Here is a 23,523-nt window from a genome sequence, read left to right on the forward strand (position 1 = left end):
GACACTCACAAGTGCCAGAGCAGACCAAAAGGAAAAAGAAGTAATGGGAGGGAGAGCAAGACCTCATAGCAACTGTGAACCGTTCGATTAGTGTAAGATCGTGAGTTTTTCAGCAGATTGGTTCCAGTCTGTGTTTTGGTCATCTCACTTTAAATGGCCGAAGAATGATGTTCTTTTATGAGGCTTCTAGATCCATGTCTTAAGGAATTCAGACCCATTCTCGCAGAAGCTTTTTAGACCATTTGCCATTTTTAAGCAAATTTGAGAAAAATAAAGAAATATAATAGTCTTTTAACATAAAATATGTTAATTTCAAATCCTGGACTGACTTAAATAGGAGGTAATTGGGTCAAACTTTTAATGAATTTTCATGGTAACTCTTGACAGAATTTCATTTTAAACTATTTCTTGAATGTATTAGAAGGATTTACTTTTTTTTCTTACCTGCTGGGATGCAGAGGAAACACTTTCATTTGAGAGTATTTATAGAAAGTACTGAAGTACTCTTATTGACCTTACTATAAAGTTTTTCTGGCTAGCTTCAAATCTCCAAGCATGTAATGCTTGTAAACTTTGAATTATCAGCTTTTTATCGATTTTAATATGGCTTTGACTAATTGCTGTCTTTGTTACAGATTGGTGCTGTTCCTTTAGCTGCTTTAGGAGCTCCTGCTCTTGATCCTGCCCTAGCTGCTCTTGGGCTTCCCGGAGCAAACTTAAACTCTCAGGTATGTCACACATTCTAAAATTTTCTTTATTGTCCCTAGCATGTAGACAGATGGGCTAAGATTCATGATGTTTTTAGTGTTCACCAGTGTATTAAATACCAGCGTGGAGATCAGGAAGTACTGTACTTAGGTTTGAACAAGTGTTACAAAACACTAGTGGGTGACATTGCTGGTAAGGTGCTGGTTGGACCAGATGATCTTGGAGGTCTTTCCCAACCTTTATGATTCTGTGGTTCTAAAACATCACCAAAGGCTTATATAAGAACCGAATACTGTACAGAGAGCATGTTCTGTAGATAAACATTGCATTAATTTAGCATTCTATTTCTGCATGCCACACGGAAAACAAAACCAAATAATAGTGACAACAAAATAAAAGAAGCAAAATAAGCATTCTAAATGCAAATTAGAAAAATACACATTTGGAATGATGAATCACTTTCTTTTTTTCTTTAAACCAGTTGATTGTAAAGCTGTTTGGATTCAGCAAATGGCTGCCTCTGTATCTATTAATGTATTGTGAACAAAACATTTTGCTTTGTTAATATACCATTGGTTCGTGATGTTACCAGTGGTGATAATACCTGGATTTTCATAAGAGCTGTAAAATACATTTTGTAATGAAATTTTTAGAGTAAAGAAGCTTTTGCATATTTATAAGTTGACACTGAAGACTTTCCATGGGCATGTGACTTAGTTCCCTAATGAGGTTGCTATTCTCTTGGAGTGACAGAGAAATAACTTGTAAATACCAGAAGTATGTACCAGTTTGTATTTTGAAGTGCTTTGATACCACCCAGGAAAGTCTGTGTGGCTCCTTGGGGGGAAAAAGAAGTACTTGTGCATCCCTGAAATGTAGCGGTCAGACCTTCATCCCCACCCTCACCCCCATCCACAAGTTTTAAAATAGAATGGTATATCTTTCTGTCTGTAACTTACTGGGGGCTTGTTTTCTGTCCTCGTCCCCCTCTTTTTTTCTTTCCGTCTGTGGAGATTTTTGTATGGACACTGCTGGGATTTTTGTATAGTCACTGCTGGCGGTGATGATAATCTTAAGCATATGCATCTTCTGACATGCTTTTAACTTTTTTTTTTCCCCACAGTCTCTTGCAGCAGATCAGCTACTAAAACTTATGAGCACAGTGGATCCAAAGTAAGCTTCAGTATTTACAAATATCTGTACAGTACACTTAATCTTGGCAATTATATCTGCTGTGATTCAGTATCCAATCTTGTGGAGAAACCTAATATCTTAGAGATCTTTTGTGGGTTCTGTTTTCTGTAGTAAGGAGAAGAGGGGCAGGAAACTAAGATTATTCAGCTTTGGATCTATGGAATAACACCAATCCATCCTGGAATTTAATTGTGTTAAAGACAGAAATTTAGTTTCTTATATGACGTTTTTGCCAGAGGGGCAGCGCACCCCTTGAAACGAGCTATGGTTGAGAATGATCCAAAGTGAGCAACAGTTGTAAAAGACGAGAATAAGAATCTACATATGTTACAGCTGTCAGAAGGTAATAAAAGACAGCAGGTCTTCTTACTTTATAGAAGAAGGAGCAAATAACAATAAACACATGTATTTGCTAGTTTTTATTTCAGTTTATAGAAAAGGAACGATTTTGTCCAAAACATTTTAATATGTGAAGAGCAAGTAAGGAAGGACTGTTTTTGTATTAAGTCAAAGCCATCTGATCTATACTGGTGGATAAAGCTGGATATGTTCTGTCTTCATTTTTAATTTTATTCCAGCATATTATTCTCTTTAAAATTGACATTTCTGTAAGTAGAGAATGTACAACTAGTTGAACAAACTAGTTATCGAGGGTAATATATTAAATAATATCAGTCAGAGGTATGGTTGGGTATGCCTGATTGTCTTTTAAAACTACCATGTAGAGCAGAACTTTTGAAATTTAATTTTCATCACTGTTTGTGGGGTTCTCAGCATGGCTTATAGAGTGGAAACTGACTTTGTACTGTGTAATGTATTTCCTGTGGAGCTGCTCTTTCAGGTGATGAAAATTGAAATTGCATTATACAAAAATGTACTGAAAAGTGTCGTTAGAAACTTGCCTATGCAAGACAATGTGAACTCTCCTACTATTTATAGCTTACTAGAATTCTAAAGCCATGTGTGCTGGTATTTTATACGACTGTTGTCAGTGCAGACTTCATTCTGGACTTTTTCATCATAAACTTACTTCTCTGTTATCTGAGTGATGACAAAATGCAGACAGGGTCTGTTTCACTTGGATCAGTCATTTTGGATAGGCTATAAACTGACAATGGAGGATTGTGGTTTTTGGATTCTGATGTACTGAATAGATAAAATTCTGTTTTTCTATTCCAGGTTGAACCATGTAGCTGCAGGTCTTGTTTCACCAAGTCTGAAATCAGATACCTCCAGTAAAGAAATAGAAGAAGCAATGAAAAGAGTACGAGAAGCACAGTCATTAATTTCTGCTGCTATAGAGCCAGGTAATTTTAAATCATGGAATTTTCAATTCAAGGTGTTTTTTGTTTTTTTTTAAATAGTATATGGCAAAAAGTAATGGTCAGCACAATATTGGCTTAATGCTTTCATGATCTATGGTGACTGAATTTATAGTTCACAAGCGTTTAATTGTGCTACAGTGTTAATGCTGCAAGTGTCCTGCAGAATGATGCAGGGGATCATCTGTTGTTTTTCCAAAATTGACTTGATTTGAAGATAGCAAAATGCTTGAGCTTCCCCTGTTTGAAGTTCATATTGCCATCTGTGAGACTTCATTGGAAACAGCAAGAGACTTCACTTTGACATCCTTGATCTGTTTGTTCATGGCGATGTTTTCCTTTCTTTTAATTCCTGATCTGCAGAAGTTAGTGTAAATATTTTTCTCTTTTGGAGTTTAGTTCTGTAGATTTCTATTTTAAAATGAGATGCAGCAGTTCATTCACAAATGTCAGATCCACTAAGTCTGAGAAGTAGAATCATAGAACAATTCAGGTTGGAAAAAAGTCTAAGATCATGTAGTCTAACCTTTAGCCTAAAAAGGACTAAAGTCCACCACTAAACCATGTTTGCTACTAAGTTCTAAATCTACATGTTTCTTGAAGACCTCCATGTGTGGTGACTCAACCACTTCCCTGGGCAGCCTACTCCCAATGCTGCACGACCCTTTCAGTAAAGAAATTTCTCCTAATAGCCAACCTAAACCTCCCCTGGCACAACCTGATGCCATTTCCCCTTGTCTTATCACTTGGTGCCTAGGAGAAATTACTTGGAACAGATTCAAAACAATCTGAGAGATTCTTTAGCCCTTCACAAAATGGCAGAGATGCAGGGATTTTAACAAGGCTTTCATTGCCCTGCAGTTGTCATTTTTTTTAATCTGTCTTAAATTAAAAATTGCCTGAATTTTGACTTCTTCAGTTTTGCATACAACTTTGTTGGTTTTATGTCACGTACGTGTCTTTGTCATCTGTTCATTCTTTGACTTGTCTTTTGGGGAAAAAAAAAAAAGATAGGGCCTGTTTTGAAATGTCAAAAGAACTCCTTAGGTTTTCGTTATTGTATTTATATCTGTAGTGTGAAGCCCAACTTGTTTTCCTTTATAAAATCTTTTTGATTACTAAAATAACATTAGCACCTTCTTAACTATACTTTTCCTTTCCAACTCCAGATAAAAAAGATGAAAAACGAAGGCATTCAAGGTCAAGATCACGCTCGAGGAGGAGGAGGACACCTTCTTCATCTAGACACAGGTAGTTACTGCATTTACTTAAAAACAAACAAACAAAAAAACAGAACAATTTCTTCAGAATTACTACTTCAAAATGACACTGGACTCATGGAGGCTGACAAAAAAGAGAATGCAAATGTTCTGAACAAAGCTACGACCGTGATTTGGCTTGAATGTAGTGTGAGATGGAGGCCTATTCCTGTTTTTATACGAAAGTTGGGAGAGTAATGCTAGCAAAAATACCTCAAAAATACCTTAAACCATTTCAGGAACTGTAAGAATGGGACATCCTCTGTCAGGGCTGCCTTTTTTTAGGATTGTTTGGACTCTGATTTTAAATAATTTACTGTTTCTTGTTTCAGATAGGAAACAGCATAAAGCCTTGATTTTTACATAGGTCTTACTGCTATCAACACTTAAGCTACCATAGACAGGCCATTTTGCGCTAGTTCCTTAAACCTCTTTTCTTTCTTCAATCTCTTTCCAGTGTGCCTATGTGGTAATTATAACTTGTCTTAAAACCAAATACTGAGAGACTTCTGAGAGCATAATTATTGATGTACATTGAACGTTTATCTGTTGAGCTGCTTGTTCCTAATATGTGCAGCAAATTCAGCTTGGTGGAAGTTACCTAAGTCAAAAATCAAAACCTAGGTCTGTGTAGGTATCGTGACTAAAGATCTTAATACTGACCTACCTAAACAAAAGCATTTGGCTGATTTTATATTGTTGGCTCATAACCTCCAATTAGGCAGTCTGCGCCAGCCGTCTGTGCAAAGGCATTTTAACTGTGACCCTCTCATTTGTACTTACTTCTTTGCTATTTGCATATTCTGTAATTGGCCTTTATTTGGTTTTAGCATTTTAAAATTCTTCTTCACGTTTCTACATGACTTGCCAGTTTTTCTCTACTATAGGACTTATTTTTTCACAATGAGCGTAGTAAGAGAGCTGACTGAAGCATCATTTCTTCTTTCATGTCTAGCATTTGTGCACTTCCTTTTTTCTGTTTCCTCAGTGGACTGAACGTGACTCCTTTGCTTGGTTTTCTGTACTCTTTATTCTGTTTTCTGTATCATTGCATTGCAATAAAGTCAGTATTGAGATGATGAATTCTGAATGGTATATCAACATTTCATGTGTTTAACTCACATGTCCAATGTATTATTGGTAGACGGTCAAGAAGCAGATCAAGGAGAAGGTCCCATTCAAAATCAAGAAGCCGGAGGCGATCTAAAAGTCCAAGGCGAAGAAGGTCTCATTCCAGAGAGAGAAGCAGAAGATCTAGGAGCACATCCAAAACCAGGTAATCCTTCACTAAACATATTGTATTTTCTAGAAATTAATTTAAATTCTGGTGTTCAATTAAAAAAAAATTCAGGGAAAAATGAACAAACAGCTCTTTAATAGCAATCTCTTGTTGCATCTTTAAAGTTTGCCCTACACATGTGCACAGTTAGTCATAAAAAGAGGTAACATGCTTTTCCTAGGAGTCAACATTTGCAGCATGTATTAGCTGAATCATGCATTAGGTATCGTTAGAAAACAGGGAATGTAGGCACCTAGACTTGAAGAGGTTGTGCGGTTTGTGCACAGTAGTTATAAAAGAGCTCTTCTTTTATTTCTCCATAAATGTTGTCTTTTCTTCTTTTCCATTAATATAATATGACTGGCCCCAGAAATAAAAGAAATATTTATGCTATCCAGTGTAACTGTCATGTCTTCATTCATTTTCCTATACAGCAGTAGTAGTGAATACATGAATAGTCTGAAAATGACTTAAACTTAAAATGTGTATTTTACTAAAAGGGATAAAAAGAAAGAAGAGAAAGAGAAGAAACGTTCTAAAACTCCTCCCAAGAGCTACAGCACAACTAGACGATCTAGAAGCACAAGCAGGTATGGTAACTTGAAAAATTTATGTAGTCTTTATTTCCAGTATGCTTTATCCACTTCATAGAAGGAATTATTCACTTTATAGAAGGAACATTCTTGTAGTTAATAGGATGATGATTGATGCGGATATATTGGTTGTGTGCATATGTACTCTCTGTACCTATGTCTCTAAGACTGTTTTTTCCCAATACTGTAATTTTCTGGAGGTATCATTGGGGCTTAGGATAGTTTCTCTTTGACCCCAAAGCACTGTACTACTTGCTCTGTATCACTCTGAAACTATTTCATGATTTCTGGAATATATACTGGCATGATGTGTAGTAGTGTTCTTTTTGAAAAGTGGCTTCGAAAATCTTCTTACTATACTAACAAGAACAAACTGTAGATAAAGTAAGAGCCAGCATCCCTAAAAGAGTTTAAACTAGAGTTTAAACTATTAATTTGTTCATTAAGGCAGTGGTAGAATAGAAAACAGTTTACTCTGCTGATTGGCAACAGCATGGGTTCTGCAGTACTGCTAATAGTAAATATCAGTTTCTATTTATAATATGTATTTATTACATTTTTGACCAGTACTAATTATGGAGCCATGGATGCATTTGTAGCTTAAAACAAAAAAAAATGCTTTAATCTCTTTTCCGTACAGAGAAAGAAGACGTAGAAGAAGCAGGAGTGGAACACGGTCACCTAAAAAACCCAGATCTCCTAAAAGGAAAATGTCCCGGTCCCCATCCCCAAGAAGGTCAGTAAGCCAATTGGCTAAAAAAAGCTTTCTGGGGGAAAATTCTGAACCTGAACTTATAGTAAAGATCACAATGGGGTCAACTCGCAGATGGTTTGCTTGGCATGTTTCTTCTACCTAGGCTGTGGGTTGACTTCTTAAGAGAGAGAGTGGATCTCTGCTGCCTGCTACCTTTTATCGTAATTTAATTGGATTCAAGCATAGAGCTTCTGCGTGTTAGTACCCAAGAGCTCCAAAATGAGTTATTCTAGGGACGAGGAGTAAGAGACATCCAGAGATCTTGGCCTATTTGGCTCTGTACTGTACTGGTCAATTGACTTCTGGGTGGCCTAGCCATATTATGATAATTTTTCCCTAAATGTGGAAGTTGCAGTTCTCCTTAAAACACTATAATATTGCTATTCTTAACAAAAGCATTTATTAGACTTCACTTTGTGGTGTTTGTCTTTGATCTGGGGCTAAGAAATCAAGATGCTTGGTTATTTTCTGAAAGCAAATGGTGCATCTTAGTTGCACATGACTCTTTCTCCCTTCAGATTTTTAAAAAAACAGTGGGTAACAGTCTGGATGTAATTTGTGTTCTATTTATGGAATGGTGTGATTGTGATTTTCATTCTTCTTAAACATTGTAGGCATAAAAAAGAAAAAAAGAAGGATAAAGACAAAGAGAGAAGTAGAGATGAGAGGGAACGATCAACCAGCAAGAAAAAAAAAAGCAAAGACAAAGAGAAGGATCGAGAACGAAAATCCGAAAGTGATAAAGATGTGAAAGTATGTTTTAAAAACCTGTTTATTCACCACCTTTACTGTATCATTAACTTTAAACCCACGGGGGCTTTGAAAGCAAGTTTTAATTTTTATTTTTTTTATCTCGGCGAAGCAGGTCACAAGGGATTATGATGAAGAAGAACAAGGTTATGACAGCGAGAAGGAGAAAAAGGAAGAAAAGAAAATGGCAGATTCTTCTTCTCCTAAAGTAAAGGAGTCTACAGCAGATAAAGGAAGTGGAGATTCATCAAGGGAATCCAAAGTAAATGGGGATGATCATCACGAAGAAGACATGGATATGAGTGACTGAGTTTTGCCTTTGCAGTGAACACAGCTGCAGACGTGCATCAGTGTCATTCCTGTGTGATTCTTTTATGCTGTACTTGTTAATCCTAAATCTAGATGTATACAGCTCTAAGCTATATATGGTTTGTAAAGCTCCTGATACTAACTCCCATCAAAAGCTTTATAGAAAGGTAACCATTCTTGTTCCGGATGAAAGGGATTGCGTATCCAAGCAATCTTTACTAACTTGGTGATGCTTCAAGCAAAAGCAAAAAGCTGCATGCATCTACAGCAGGCATGGACTGTTTGTTGTATGACCTCCTTTAGTAAATCAGCTCACTTATGATAGTGTTTCTAGAATTTGATTCATTGCAGTAATAGAGCAGTATAGGGAATGCACTGACTGCATGTTGATTGTGGCAGAAACATCCTAAATGTTCTAAAATCTTACAACATGGTGGATCTACTTAAGGGTCTTAAGTGTGACTACACAAAAAATGACAGTACATCTGAAAATAAGCATTCTGACATAGGTAGGGGTTTTTTGTCTTAAGCCATACGGCTGGGCTTTTTTTGTTCGTTTTGTTTTTTTTCTTTTTCTGGTGGATTTTTTTGGCTTTGACAAAGTTAAAATGCACTGACCTTTTTGAGGACTTATTTTAATCTGTCAGTTCAAATCCATCCCAGGCAGCAAAAAGTGACAAGTTGTAATGGTTCTTAGCTTTTCGTCTTGGGCCTTGGGAGTGAAAGTCTCTGCTTGAACTGTACCCAGTGATTAAAGGTTGATTTGTGCAGTCTTCGTAATCCAGGTAGTTTTATTTGTTAATGAGCTAGACACGTTGCAAAAAGGTAGTGCATTTTAAAATTGATCTTTGTATGCTTTTAAAAGCAAGTCTACTTGATAATGTACTTTCTACTTGATCTCAAGTTGTATAAACTAATAAATTTGTGTTACTGTCACTGCAGTAGTAATCTTATGCACACAGTGATTCCATGTTATATGCAAAGTAGGTAGGCAAGCTGTTTTCTTAGTTACAGAAGTTCAAGAGCTTTTACTTTTGTGCAGGTAAAAAGACAAAAGTAGGCTACAGTCTGTGCCATGTTGATGTACAGTTTCTGAAATTGTTTTACAAAACTTTGATAATAAAACCCGTAAACTTATATTCCTGTTCCTATAAAACTTTACTGGTATTTATTTACACCACTGAATGTGTGAATCTTTACCTCATTCCTTTTTAGAGAATCCATTTTTCTTCATCTATGTATTTCAAAAAGACTTTAACAACTCCATCTTTTTTAAAACTAAGTACAGTGACAAAACTGTTAAGCTTGCCATTTTAGCTCTAGTTAAATATGTTACACTAAAGAGAATTCTTTTACTTCATTTGGGAATAAAGGGAACAGGCTGAAATGGTAATCTAGAGGTATTAAGGGGCAAATACTTAAAAGAAACGTATTTGTAAATTCTTCTGTATTTTCAATGAAGTATGAACATTCATCTTTTATTTTTAGGATGCTGATGGAAGACACAGAAACAGGAAGCAGCAAGTGCTTTGTACATATAAAATAGGCTGTTATGCCAGGAACTGAAACCTTACTGGTTAGAATCAGTAAGTTTTGGAATAGAACTGTAAGTGGTGCTTGAATTTTAGAATCTGATGAGTCAAATCAACTTTTTTTTAAACTGTCCTTTTGCCCTAGGCAAAGTGGAACTTGCCATTTAGATATGAAGTGTCATTTTTTAGAATTTGTAGAAATGTAAATTTTTACCAACTTTTTGAAGTATTTTGTCAATACAAAGAGGTATATGTCATAAAAGCAGTTCTAGCCTTTTATTTCTGACAGTGGAGAGAACCGGATAGTTCTTGTAACAAAATATAGACACGGACAAGGTGCATGATGTCTTCATAGATGTGCCTTTTTAGTTGTCAAGGTATTTATATGTGAAGTATAAGAACATAAAACAATTTATAGTAATAAAGTAAACCTCCTTGATCCTTAGACCTCGTTGTTGTGAAAGTCATTAACATGCTGTAATGAAAGGGCTAAGTCAGATCCTTACCAGGGTATTGAGCTGAAGGTGGTAAATCCAGGGCTGACACATACAGTGCTACATTTAATTAAGTTAAATGATTGGTAGTTTATTTTAGTAATGAAGTCTGGTGTGCATTAACTGTGTACCTCAGGCTGCCCAAGCCTAAATGTATAGACTGGAGAAACATGAGTGTGCTTTCTCAGTCTACATTTGCTAATTGTGCCCATTTTACTGCCTTTCAGCGTGACAGCGTGTCTTGGCCGGCTTGCCCTGGGAGCTGATAGCGAGGGGCGGTGGCAGGTGGGCTGCTGGGTGCTTTAGGAAACAGCCCCTACCAGGTCGGTGTTCTCCTTCAGTACTGGTGCAGAGCTGAGCGCTGCCTTCCTCCTGCAGGGCTCGCACAGGCTGCGCCCATGTACATGTACACCAGCTCTTACAGAGCGCTGACTCAAGATCTTTATTTTCAGTAATTTAACTTTGGATTGATAATTGATTAATAATTATTACTGAGATCGCCTTCGCCTTGAGGTGAAGTTTTCCAAGTCACGTAACAAGTCTCTGCCTTACTTGAGTAGTTTAATCCTGACTGAGTAGCAGCGGCTCCCTGTCCTCTAGCATTCCTGGAAGTGGCTTTAACTTAAAGTAGTAACTTGCAGAACATTTTTTCCTGTTCAAAATTGCATTGAGAGGTGGCCTGTAAGGGTTGCTAATTGTGAACTGAAGAGTGTGTAAAAGTTATTCCTTGCTTTTCTCCCACTTTCTGCTTGCAGACCGCAAGCAAAAAGCAGTAGCTATTTTTAGGCCAAACCTAAAGTCCTTGGAAAATGACAGCTAGGAACCAAAGGTCAATAGTACAGCAATAGAGGAGGTGACTGTTTATGTTGGCAATTGTTAATTCCTGTGCTATATTAAATATTTCAGTAGCTATTATTTCTGCCACTAGCATTCTTAAACAAAAAACCCACCAACCTAGTACCAAATAGGGTTAATTTTTGTTTATACAGCAACCTTACATTCACCACTGCCACATTTCAGCCATATTCTCTCACATTCCTACTAGTGGCTGTTCTGTTTGCATGCCACTGTCAAGACACCCAAAAGCATCCGTTCCCTCTAGTCTTAAGAATGGGACATCTTTTCCCCTAAAATGAAACTAAACAATTTAGTAAATGCCAATATTGGTTTTGTTCCAACCTCTCAGGTACCATGTCAGCGTGCAGTTCAAGCTGCACTATTTCATTTGGAATGAATGTACACAAATGGTGTTAAATGAGGTACCACAGTCCAGATGGAGAAGGTTTTTGTCCTGCTGTAGCTGGGGGATGCTGTTTCAGCAGATAGGCCCTCATGCAAGTACATCTCCCACTACATGAGGCATGATTACTGTGATGGTAGGACTGAGCAAGACACTGGATGAAATCCCTGAAGAAATAGCAAGTGTTGGCATACCCATTTTAAACTGAATGTACTTCATTTTGGCCAAAGCCAGGCTTGAAGCTCCCTATATTATTTTAGGTTACTACACCCCAACCATGAAGATTACAAGTGTACCCACCCATTGACCGAACGTACCGAACGTCTGTGCTTTTACTGTTTTAATTAACTTCATAGCTCTTTAAATGTTAGTTCTGCTTTCCTCTTACAAATGACTGTTAAAAGGTCATTGTCCACAGCTGTTCTGAGACTACTATTATGACCAGTTTTCCTGTGTATAAGTCTGGATTTAAGAGATAAAACTAATGTCATTATTGAACACAGTTAAACTTAAAAGGTCTCCTTTTTTCCTTCAGGTCTAGGTATGGTGGAAGCTGTGGTTCATGATCTACCCCTACTGCAATACTATAGTGTACTAGACAGTCCCGTAATATTTCAGAGCTTCACAAAGGGTAAAAAACAGTGCTAGGCAGAAAATTGAGACTTTTATTTAAAAACTGACCAATAAAATGCCCTTGCAGAATGCAGCAGTGTGAACTCATCTCCTCAAATCAAATCCTTGCTCAGAGATGTACACCTCTATACTCCCAAGAGTACCACGTGGAGGGAGCATCGAACTTGATTTTCACGTTTTTCACATGTTGAACAATTTCAGAATCGAACAGCATATTTTGGTCTTTATTCTAACAAATGATACAACCAAAAAATTACTATTAGTGAAGGTAAGTTAAAAACATAGACCAAAAAACTAGTAAGATGCAAAAAAAGTGACATTGTTTCCATGATAGTTACAAATTGTAAGGAAAATAAATGTGAAACTGCAGCATTACAGGAAGTTTGTTAATACAGATTAAATAATGCAGTTATCCTTGCATGAATTAAAAATCCAGAACAAATACATTTAAAAATGGACAATTGCTTTGAATATCAACAATGTGGGTTTCCAGCACAAATATATCCAGAGTTGTTTTTTTTAAAACAAATCATTTGAATACATAAATCAAGAATTGCAGTAAAGTGAGTACAGTGACTGGAACAGCAGCTCCTTGAAAGGAAGAAGAAAACGCATTCCCTTTGCCACAAATTAAAGCAATGTTTTGGAAGACCAGTAAAACAGTTTGGTTAAGAAACAACCCCTAGAATTTATTTGCAACAATTTCTTATTTCAGTTTACCAAAATCAGCGGCTGTCTTTTAAGACTTATTCATAAAAAAAATCTCTCATCAATCTGAAAAAATTATGTGGTGAGATCAGAGAGAAACACCACCCAAACTCTGCGCTGAGGTTGTCTCTTTCACAGCCCTGGTACACAGAGATCTCCCCTCTGGGCATCGCTCCCGCACCATCAGCTTCACCTCCGGAAGCCCCACGGTGCCAGCGAGCATCTTAACACCATGGTTCTTGCACAGGCTGTGAAAGCTCCCTCTCCCAGCCCAGCTGTGTGCGTCACAAGTGATACCACACAACTCCGCTAGTAGGTCCAGAAACGCGTTTTTGTTACCTAGAGAGTCACATTGCATGGAATTGCGTTGCAATGGAAGCTCCCACACATGCTCAGGTGGCGTTAAAACGTTGGAGCTGCCGGGCTTCTTGCTACGCAGCAGTAACGAGACAACCTCTGTGGATATGTATTCATTGGAAAGGGACAAACCTTCCTTAATACCTAACCTGGTCTTAAGGAAAAGATGAAGGGAAAAAAAAAAAAACAAATTAAGTTCCGCTAGATCAATCCTGCTAAAAAAGATAAGTTTTCCAAAAGATATCCGAAGAGGAGATCTAAGTGGTAACGGACACCAACGCCCGCAGCACAGCTGGGGCCGAGGCTACATCTAGACGAGAAACACTTCACCCACCAACAGCGCCGACAAAGCTTCTGCGTGGATGGCTCCGTACTGACAAATACGCAGTGTGTCAGTACAAAAAAAAAAAAAAAACAACCTTGCAAGCAAAACAAATGATATTGGATAAAACATTTATACCGCTGTGGACACAGCCACCACTGGAGAACCGCGCCAGCACAGCTGCGCTGCCGGGGAGCACAGCAGCTCTCGGCCCCGGGGTGCTGCCGGTGGGCCAGCACGCAGCTCCCCAGCACAGGCTCAGCCTAACGCAAGACACGTTCCTCTCGCTAACGAAGATTCCTACAGCTTTCAGTGTATTGATCAGCAAACCATGCCCAAAGTGTCCGTACGTTTTTAACAGTGTTTTAAAACTCATCACTAGGAATGTTTCAGACAGAAAACACATCACCAGAAGTTGGAAGGAAATGTACCGAGAAACAGTTCACCAATTCTTACTTAATGAGGCTGTCACAGGAATCTACAAAACAGTCACTGAACTGGAAAGGACAATCTGATGGAGTCAGATCATTCGGCTTCGGAGTAAGAAGAAAAGCAGTAGTACGTTCACTATAACAATGCAAAAAGACTACAGTCAACAAAACCTGTGTCCATTCTTCTCTGCTGATGCTCCAAATTAAAGCAAGCCTTAATATAGCAATCCACTATAAAAAGTTTCTGCAAATCTTAAAACGTATCAAAGTTAGTCATTGTGTAGTCATGAAGATTTAAAAAAAAATCTCCAGAGTCCATGGAAATCACTGACCACATTTCCACAAACTGTAGTGGGCTTCAAGCCATACCTCACTTGCCACCAGAAGTGAAGAGTCTCTTCTACAGGCAGATGGAGATATACAGAACCCTCTATTTCACATAAGGCTACACTCAAAGGTGATATCTGTTGTTAGTGGGTTTTTTTTGCTTTTTTTTCTTTTGTTTAAGATCTAGAATCCAGTCCATTGCAGTTGTTATGTTGCCTAAAATACATAGCCCCAGCTACGTAGGCTCCTTCCTATGTCAGCAAGCTCTGTGATATTTTGGAATAACCGAAGACACAAAATAACAAAACACATGGTTCTTTCTTTCCCTGTAATACTGAGGAGAAAAAAATAAAAATAAAGGTTTCTAACATTCACTTTATGAAGAAACATCCTTCTGCATCTGCTGAAGTTTCCAAGCAACTTTATGGCACCCGTGCTCTCCTCAGTTTTGTGCCTGCCACAAAACCTGATCCAGCAGCACTGCCCCAAACATTCTTCTCTGCATTAGGTATTTGTAAAAGAGAGCAACGGGAGTATTCAGCATTTGGCCCCATTAACGTTTAATCCTGACCTCCAGCACCGACTGGATAATTCAGCCTCTACATACATTCAACCTGGGTCTCTTGTGGTAAGGATCTCAGCTGGTTCTAAGCAAGAACTCGAGGTGGGAGTCAATTTATACCATAGATGTAAAACACTTCAGGAATTCATAACAACTTGGAAGAACAAGTCCTATCATTCCTACCAAATGTTCAACATCTGCTATTGATACAGTACTCAAACATAATTACAAAAATTTTACACTTCCCTTTCTTTTTTCCCTATTGTTTTTTTTATTTGATTTTGAATTAGTAACTCCAGTGTATCAGTCACAGTCTGCAAAGCAAGCATTACTCACCCATCTAACGTGCAGGTTTAAGGTGACGCTGGACAAGGATCAACCTCAATTTCCTATTTTCAGCTCATCTTTACTTTGCTGATAGTGATTCATCAGGACTCTATTTATAGTGTGGATACTGTATTTCTCTAGAGCAGCCTCTTTGGGTTTTATACAGATAGATTCCAGAAGTTTTGAAATAATTTCTCCTTCAGACACATTTCCACATTCTATCAATGTGCCTGACAAGTCAGCTTTTATTGCCTTGTGATAAGCTATCTCCACGTATCATCCGCATGGTTAGTTAGGTTGGTTACCTTTACTAAGCATTGATGGTACTCTTCATAATAAATTTTGATACTTAACTCTATTATTTCCAGAAAAAGTTTTAACTACAGTGCACAAAGAATATAATTTTGAAAATATTTACATTTTTGTACAATTACACCACAGCACTTTAATCTAAATTTCTTAATACAAACAAATAGCACCATTAGCCTTTTGCACAAATTCTTTCTAACAAACCAAAAAGCTGGATTTTTGTCAAATTAGGAGACTGGAACCACTTGGAATAAGCTCAAGAAGCAGCTCAAGCCGCCAGAGTACTGAAACCCCTACCTATTAAAAATAATAAGGGGAAAAAAATGATTTGGAAACATTCTAAGCATTTGCAAATAAAATCCTCAAAGGTGAGCCCCATTCAATGTGCACTACAATTGAACTAACTTCAAGAAAACCTCTCTCCTCATACAAAGACTTGATGCTTGAGCTTATTGTTCTAGGAACTCTTTATAAGCACCCCATGTTTCCCAGTGGCTGCTAAATACAAATACGAGATAACCTAGTTGATGTTCAACCGTTACGGAGCAAGTCTCCTAAGTGAACGTGACAGATGAAGAAAAGTGGCGGCTTCTAGCTAATGAACTTCCAAGCATGCTAATCAACACGCATCATGGACACAGAGGCCTTTCCCAGCCAGTTTGAAGAGAAGTTATGTGCAGGGCCAATGAAAGCAAGATTAACGAAGAGCTCAGTGAAGAAATTAATGGTTCAGAGACATGGATAGCACCACAATGGATTGCACTAAGGTGCTAGAGGAGGTACCTTATTCCCTGCAGAGTGAATGCTATTTCTGAAGTGTATTGCAATAGAAAATGCAATTGTTTAATGGTTACCATTTGGTTCATTCAACTACAGAAAACACATTCCTCCTAATATGCATTCAACTAACATTCAAATTACTGAACTATACATAATGATACATAGTTTACAATTCTCGAAAACAAAGCTTGAAAGAATGTAATACGGTCATCTTAAAATATGGTGGGATGTTTTAAAGGACTAATATCCAGCTAAGACATTTCCACTTTTATGCTAATGGTCCAAGAGTGCTTTTTGTATCACCAAGAAATGTAAAAAAATTTAAAAACGAATGATAGTCCTCACAGCTGTTAAGTATTCTCAGGGTCACTGAGGTGTCAGACTACCACGCTTGCAGTACTGGATGTATAAAAGTGTGAACAACACAGCAGGAGACTTGCTGTAAATCAGGAACTAGATTAGATGCCCGTTAGAGTGAGTATCGGTACATCAGTCATTTGATGCACGTTCCCTTTTCTTCTGGATTAAGTTTATCCCTTCCTTTATGACCCAACTCCTTTATCTATATCTGTGGGCTATTTGCATCCATTTGCTTTCACTGTGGTACGCTGGTATTGTTATTTTGTTATTCACCATTAACCTTCCAGTTTAATTAGAGATCAGGAAAACGGCTGGGGTCCTCCTTGTAATCATCAGGAATAGTGAAGATGGATTCATCAAATTCATCGTAACGGAATTCCTGAAAAGTCACAGTGGCTGTGATGGTGGGAAATACAGGAATATCTAGATAGGAAACAAACACAGGGAAAAATCAGAGATACACAAGCTTACCAATAATTGCCAACCATTATTTAATGATTTGTAACTTCAGACTTGCTTAATATGTAGAAGCTTGTTTATTATTTCACAAGATGGCAACTCAAAACTCCTTAAAAAAAAAAAGGAGGCTCTTTAAAGTTACTTCAGAAAATGCTCAGATAACCTGAGCAGGGAAACAATATCCAATTCAATACACCATTCAAAAAATATTAACATAATAAAGTCAACGACTTCCCTTTCTTCATGCAGACTGATATCCAGGGAAACCTTCCCCCACTGTTGTGGTTCAACGTGGAAGACTGCTGAACACCACACAGTCTTTCACTCCCCCCACAGTGAGACTGGGGGCACAGGAGGTGGGAATTGAAAGAACTTTGCAAGAACTCATTGGTTGAGATAAGGACAGTTTAATAAGAAAGAAAAAAAGGAAATAAAATAAAAACCAGTAACAAAACAAATAAGCAAGCGATGCACAATGCAACTGCTCAGCACCTGCAGCATAATGCCCAGCCCAGCCCCGGGCAGCACCCCCCGACCCGCCCCAGCCAAGCCCCCTATTTATTGTTCCCCATGAGGCCATTTGGGATGGGACATCCCTCTGGCCAGGTGGGAACAGCTGTCCTGGCCCTGTCCCCTCCCAGCTCCTTGTGCACCCCCAGCGTGCTCACTGGCAGGGCAGCAGGACAAGCTGTAAAGTCACTGACCTAGTGTAAGCACCTCTCAGCAACAACTATGCCAGGGTTGTGTTATCAGCACTGCTCTCATCCTAAATCCAAACCACGGCACCACACCAGCTACTAGGAAGAAAATTAACTCTATCCCACCCAAAACCAGGACATACACAGAGGCTTTAGTTAAGCAAACCCACTTTAAGTCATAAGCATTTTAAATTGAAAAAGGATTATATTTTAAAGCAAACATTAAATTGATGTTGAACACTTCAGAATTATCCTCATTAAAATGGGCTTACCCATGAAATAACTTAGTAAACCAAGCAAAAATCCAAGCCTCAATCCATACACAGAACTGTGCAAGTGTGATAGGAGGCAGAATATAGTCTGTTCAGAATGTCCACGCTTAAACAGCTTACTGGTATGCAAGAAATCCTCTAACATTTAGAAAACATACTATTACTTTTTGACAGTTTGTGCTGTGATAATCAATACCCATGAATAAATTGTTTCATTTCTATTTGGTAGCAAGGGTAATGTTTTCACTTCTATTTATCTGTAGTTGAATAATACGTCACCAATAAACTTTGAGAAAAAAGCAATACAAAAACGCTACAAAGTACTTAACTTGTGACTAAGATGATGCTTTAAGGCAAGGACACTTCAGCTTATCTGTACTATTCTTAGAACAAGACCCTAGCATTAGGAAAATGTAAATTACAGAGGTCTCTTCCTGGCTAGGAATACAATCTCCTTTGAGCTGCAGATTTTCTTTTTCAAACCAAACATTGCAGTACTGTAACTACGTTCCCCTGAAATCTACAGCAACACACTTATGTAAAAGTTCTTTGCCAAAACTCAACAGAATTTTTGGACACGCTGTATAGAATAAACGCACATTTTGGAAAAATAAACCCACAAGAATTGTTAGAGTAGCCTTACCTAATTTTACAGGAAAGCCTGGTGGAAGCTTCATTTGAACAAATTCTCTAAGTTTGTTAAAGTGCTTGAAGGGTGCAATTACTTCTAAAACATTCAATAATCTGGAAAGGAGAAAAGATTTCATTACCAATTGTTTCACAGGCTTTCCCCTCTGGAAAAGATAAAAATAATCCGAAGAGCGAGGTGCTGCAAACATACAGATTAACCTGTTAAAAATAGAGGAAGTTGGCCTGAAGATGATGCAAGATTTTAAAAAGTGATAAAAGGTGATAAAAAAGGATTTGAAAAGCTACATCATGCCAACTGCGTGTGTATGTATAGCTTCACTATCATCGTCACATTCAGTTCTTAATGATCCATACTGTATTATCATATGCATACAAACATCAAGACATTTGTTTCTTGCCCTCATTTTACACCAGAAGCTGAAGCACTTACTACCACACCCTCTTCTCTAGAGACGTATGGAAGCTGACATGGTTCTGTATCGATTTAGAGGATATAACTTTGTGCTAAAACTTGTTATGGGCACAAGTGGCTTAGTATTCTGTAGAATCAGGCACACGAGCATTGCGACAAGTTCACAATAAACCTCACGAAGCCCCTGGTCTCATCAGGTAAGTGCTTAGCTCTTCTGAGAACAGGCACGCCAGCAGTGAGGTCTGTAACTTTAACAGTTTGCTTGCTTAACAACGTGACTTTATTCATGGTTTTTAAACCACCGAAGTCCCTAACCTGAAGATACAAAGCATTCTGCATTAACATATTTCTTACATGTAAGTAATATTTATGGTCAGTAATTTTGACTTACGATTCAATTCCTAAGGGAAATTCCTGGCTCATAGCTATTGTGGCTTTAAAGGTCTTCTTGCTTTCTTTGCAGACCAGCTCTCTACCCAGATGAGGAGCCCTGCAATGGGGAGAGAAGGACAAAGTCATTTTTTCCCTCTCAGTGGAACCTCAGTTTTAAAGGAAGGAATCAAGACTCAGTTTTGAAAAGCCAGTAAAGAATCCCGAAATTAAAGCAAATACTTTAAAATAGAAGCTGTACATAGAAAAAAACATCAGTTGGTAGCCACCTCAATTTAGATTCCTTTGAGTTCTGCTAAACCTGGAGACAAGACAGAAACAGTTAGGGAAAAGACAAGAGTCTTCAAATAACTCCACATGAGCATTATATTAATAATTGCTATAGAACGGCAATTACCTAGAAATACATTCACCAGTTAGTTGCAGAAGTTAACTAAAATAGTCTGTATGTGAACAAAGTAGCAAAGTTTAAGTGTTAAGTTTGTTTCATAGTCTCTTCACTATCTCAGAGAAAGCAGAAAAGTTATGGTCACTAGAAGACGATAATGGAAAACAGGACAGAAAGCCAGAAACAGAAGAACAGACATAAGGTAACAGACGTTACTGTCATCTGATTTCTATTAGCTAGAAGCTCACATTTCCATTGAACACCCTTTAGGTTATCAGACTATTAAATGCTGCTCTTATCAAAATAGACACATACTTCTATGTGGATCAAGCATAACCTATTTATTATGCTTGAATATTTATTCTATTTTAAATACAAAAATGAAAGTGAAAAAATACATGTGCATTTTTAATAAGCCTGAACTGTAATATCATCATCTTCCCTGGTTACATCTGCCTGTAGCACAACCTATGGTATCTGTGGGAAAAAAAACATGGAAAAAAAGGGCTTATTTACTTCTGGGCCCTTCTACATGCAACAGCTGGATAACATTCAACTCTTGAAAAAAACTCAACTGCTTGGATCTTTTACAAATGAAGCTACTGTAAATGAATTTAAAATATAACTGCTCACTACCTAAATACATGCCTAGAGGAGAGCACCTTGAAAAAACTCACTAATACAAGGAGTTCTGTATGCCACTGTACTCCAGACGAAGCGTGTTTTCACACACTGACATTGCTACTAGGCTCATTAAATTTTAAACACCGTGAATTTTAAACACAGTGAATTGGAGTATTTATTACTATCACATGAAGAGATCAGTGAATTACAGCAATGAAATTGACAGAAGAATCTTCCTTTAAGAAAATGCCAGCTAAGATGCACATATTTTCAAAATGTTTAAATTTCAAGCCATAGGTACCAGGCACATGACCAAACAATATCTTTATCGTCAACTGACACAATACTCTTTGTGTGTACAGGTATCAGCTTGCCAGCCAGTTTCTTCAATCCACAGACACACGTTAACATCGGAGCAATCAACAGCAAGATTCCTCTGTCCCTTGAAAACTAAAACCAAAAGCACCCACAAACTACAGGACACTGAAAAAAAGTACCAGCAACCTAACGGTGTCTATGGAAATTAATGCCAACGAAACAAGATCACTTACTTTCCATTTTCAGCAGATATGTACTCTTCCCATGTAATTGTATTGGGTGATGGTGGAGTAAGTGACTGCCGTCTGACAGGCTGTTCAGAGAAACAGGTCATAGCTGTTTATCTTTCCATATATTCTCTTAGAATTTTGCTATTCAACAGATGTACTTGGTTTGCCGCTGAGACTTCACACGGCTTTTCCACCTCCTACTCTTCCTTTCATAGGCTGCATTTAGATATTACGCCTCAAACAGCGATTTACACAAAAGTTGGCTGTTTTAATGCTTTGGTTAATCAGTTAATTCAAGAGCCTGAATGACAAGTAACAAACCACAAACTAATACAGAAATAAATTAATCCTTTTTAAAAGGCTGTATGCATGTTCCCAGATGATGTCTGGCTCATTCTGAATAGCTCTTGATTTCATGGTGATAATAACAGGCTTAGTCCACTTTAATGAAGCTAAAGGAAAACATGATTGAAAAAGAGAACCAGAAGGGCATTCTAAACAACAAACATTTGGTGTAAAGAACTTAGTGATTTGTCAAAGCTAAAAACGTCTTTTATTAAGATACTAATTATGACTGAAATATTCAATATAATCAAAGAAATTTCTCAATGTGTGCACTAATCAGGATAATTAACAAACTAATGACTACAATTACACTTATAGGTCACATTTATTACTTTAAAATACAGTCATAATAGAACAAAAACATCCATAAATTATTAGTGTGAAAGTTTATTCCCTTTTGCAAAAAAATCAGTGTAACGAATGACATAAGTATACCTCAAAATTTTGTTCCATTAAGTTGCCACCTTTACTCAGGCTCTCCATGATAGCTTTATTTCGAAGAATATCCTCTTCACTGAGATGTTCTCTTCTTTTTCTTGATTCTAATACAAGTCCATTAACCAGGTAGAAATCTGCCAAAAAGTTTCCTACTCTTTCCTATAAGAAAGGAATTAGACGTGAATTAATTGCAGAAGATAAAATAAAAACATTTAAATTCCTGTATATACACATAATTACATTACAGTATGACGACTGCAGGATTGAAATGTTGTAATTTAAATTTACACAACTAACCACGTGAGCTATCATTGTACACTCCCAATAACATACATACAGCACAAACACAAGAGTTCCATCAGAAACAAATATTTTGTATCAATGGAAACTAAATGAGAAGAGATTGTTTAAGAATCTGATAGTGGCCACGGGAAATCTGACTAAAAATTCCTTCAATGACAAATTACGTTATAGTTTACACACTTTTGTTTTGTTTTGGTTTGGTTGTGGTTTTTTTTTTTTTTTAACGTGTAAAATATGGATTTCTTATTTCATGAACACTAGCCCAGCATAAAACTTTCTATGCATGGCACAACTTGGCATCCAGGTGAGAACAAAACCTTTCAGAGCTAGTCACCAGAAAGCAATTTCCTACTTAGAGAAGCTCTGAAGGTGGCTGTTTCAATGTTTTCACAGCTAAGAATTTGTACCTCAACCAGCATGACAAAAACTGGAAGGAATGCGCAAAGGAAACTGTACCCAGAATGCTTGCATCTTCCTGTGTTTCACAGACACAGGAGCATATAGGAGAATCCTTACCATAAATCCTGGCATGAATTTGCACAGACTATATAATCACAGACTAAAGTTATTTTCTGTACAGTCTGTTTCCCCTCACACACACACCAGCTACAGTTACCTGATTCTAGGCTAGCATTTTCTTAAGAAGGGAGTCCGTCAGATACACTATGCGGTCAAAGTAGGGATAGTAGTGAGGGCAGGGAAAGCATCACCACCCCACCCCACCCCTCAAATGTCTTATTCTTTCACTTCTTTTTTCCCCAATCACGTTGCCATAAGACTTTCTGAACTTTGTCCCTGGTAACGCCAGACCGTGAAATCTTTTAGCTTACTGTTTTGTCTTCTCGAAAAAGCCATCCTGTTTGGGCACGTGTGAAGGTAATTGATTTGGTTGATAATGTTGCTGAGTAAATATCACTGCTCATCAGAATGTCAACCTCTTCCTCTGTTTCCATCTCCGATTCCTAGAAGGCAAATTTCCAAATACAGCAAAGAACTAATGATAAATTATTACTTCTTAACACCTAAGATCAATGCACCTATTCTTTTGGAACCTTTCCCAGAATCAGCATTTCCTGAATTTTCAGCCTGTTTTACAGAAGCTGAGCTGGTTAACAAAACAGTTTCATCTCGGACATTTCATCTGCATTAATATTTAAGTGTGACTTATCCTGAAGCTCACCAGCCACACCCTTTGCATAAGCAAAAATCCATGCTTAAGTGATTGGTGGGTGAAGCTATAATTATAAACTCAAATAAATACTAGGGGACCAATGAGTCATACCCTTGCACTGTTTACAGCTACACTGGCCACAGAGTGACTAAACGGGTGCAAAGCAGCAGCAAGTAAGGTTGAAAACCTACCCGAGGACACCCAAATTAAGCCCACTGGAAAGATGAAGTGTCATGCTTCAAACTTGAAAGCCTGTTTACCTACTCAGAATGAA

General features: G+C 37.7%; 2 protein-coding genes across 10 annotated transcripts in view; one reads left to right on the forward strand and one right to left on the reverse strand.

Annotated features, from left to right (window-relative positions):
* SRSF11 (serine and arginine rich splicing factor 11) overlaps positions 1-9,305 on the forward strand; it is a 21,344-nt gene extending 12,039 nt beyond the window's left edge. For 7 of the 9 annotated variants that reach the window (XM_040564945.1, XM_040564944.1, XM_040564943.1 and 4 more), the window contains 9 exons: positions 636-728; positions 1,832-1,881; positions 3,082-3,209; positions 4,394-4,475; positions 5,628-5,759; positions 6,263-6,352; positions 6,996-7,091; positions 7,724-7,862; positions 7,972-9,305. In XM_040564945.1, coding sequence (XP_040420879.1) covers positions 636-728; positions 1,832-1,881; positions 3,082-3,209; positions 4,394-4,475; positions 5,628-5,759; positions 6,263-6,352; positions 6,996-7,091; positions 7,724-7,862; positions 7,972-8,169 — 1,008 coding nt within the window. In that variant the 3' untranslated portion in view covers positions 8,170-9,305. The remainder of the gene's footprint in view (positions 1-635; positions 729-1,831; positions 1,882-3,081; positions 3,210-4,393; positions 4,476-5,627; positions 5,760-6,262; positions 6,353-6,995; positions 7,092-7,723; positions 7,863-7,971) is intronic. The other 2 variants (XM_040564947.1, XM_040564946.1) reach the window with 1 other exon arrangement.
* Positions 8,694-23,523, reverse strand: part of ANKRD13C (ankyrin repeat domain 13C) — a 30,252-nt gene continuing 15,422 nt past the window's right edge. The window contains 6 exon segments of the mRNA XM_040564942.1: positions 8,694-16,973; positions 18,623-18,723; positions 19,434-19,532; positions 20,996-21,075; positions 21,773-21,934; positions 22,909-23,040. Coding sequence (XP_040420876.1) covers positions 16,843-16,973; positions 18,623-18,723; positions 19,434-19,532; positions 20,996-21,075; positions 21,773-21,934; positions 22,909-23,040 — 705 coding nt within the window. The 3' untranslated portion in view covers positions 8,694-16,842.

The sequence above is a fragment of the Cygnus olor genome, chromosome 8, assembly GCF_009769625.2.
Source record: "Cygnus olor isolate bCygOlo1 chromosome 8, bCygOlo1.pri.v2, whole genome shotgun sequence".
NCBI lineage: Eukaryota > Metazoa > Chordata > Aves > Anseriformes > Anatidae > Cygnus > Cygnus olor.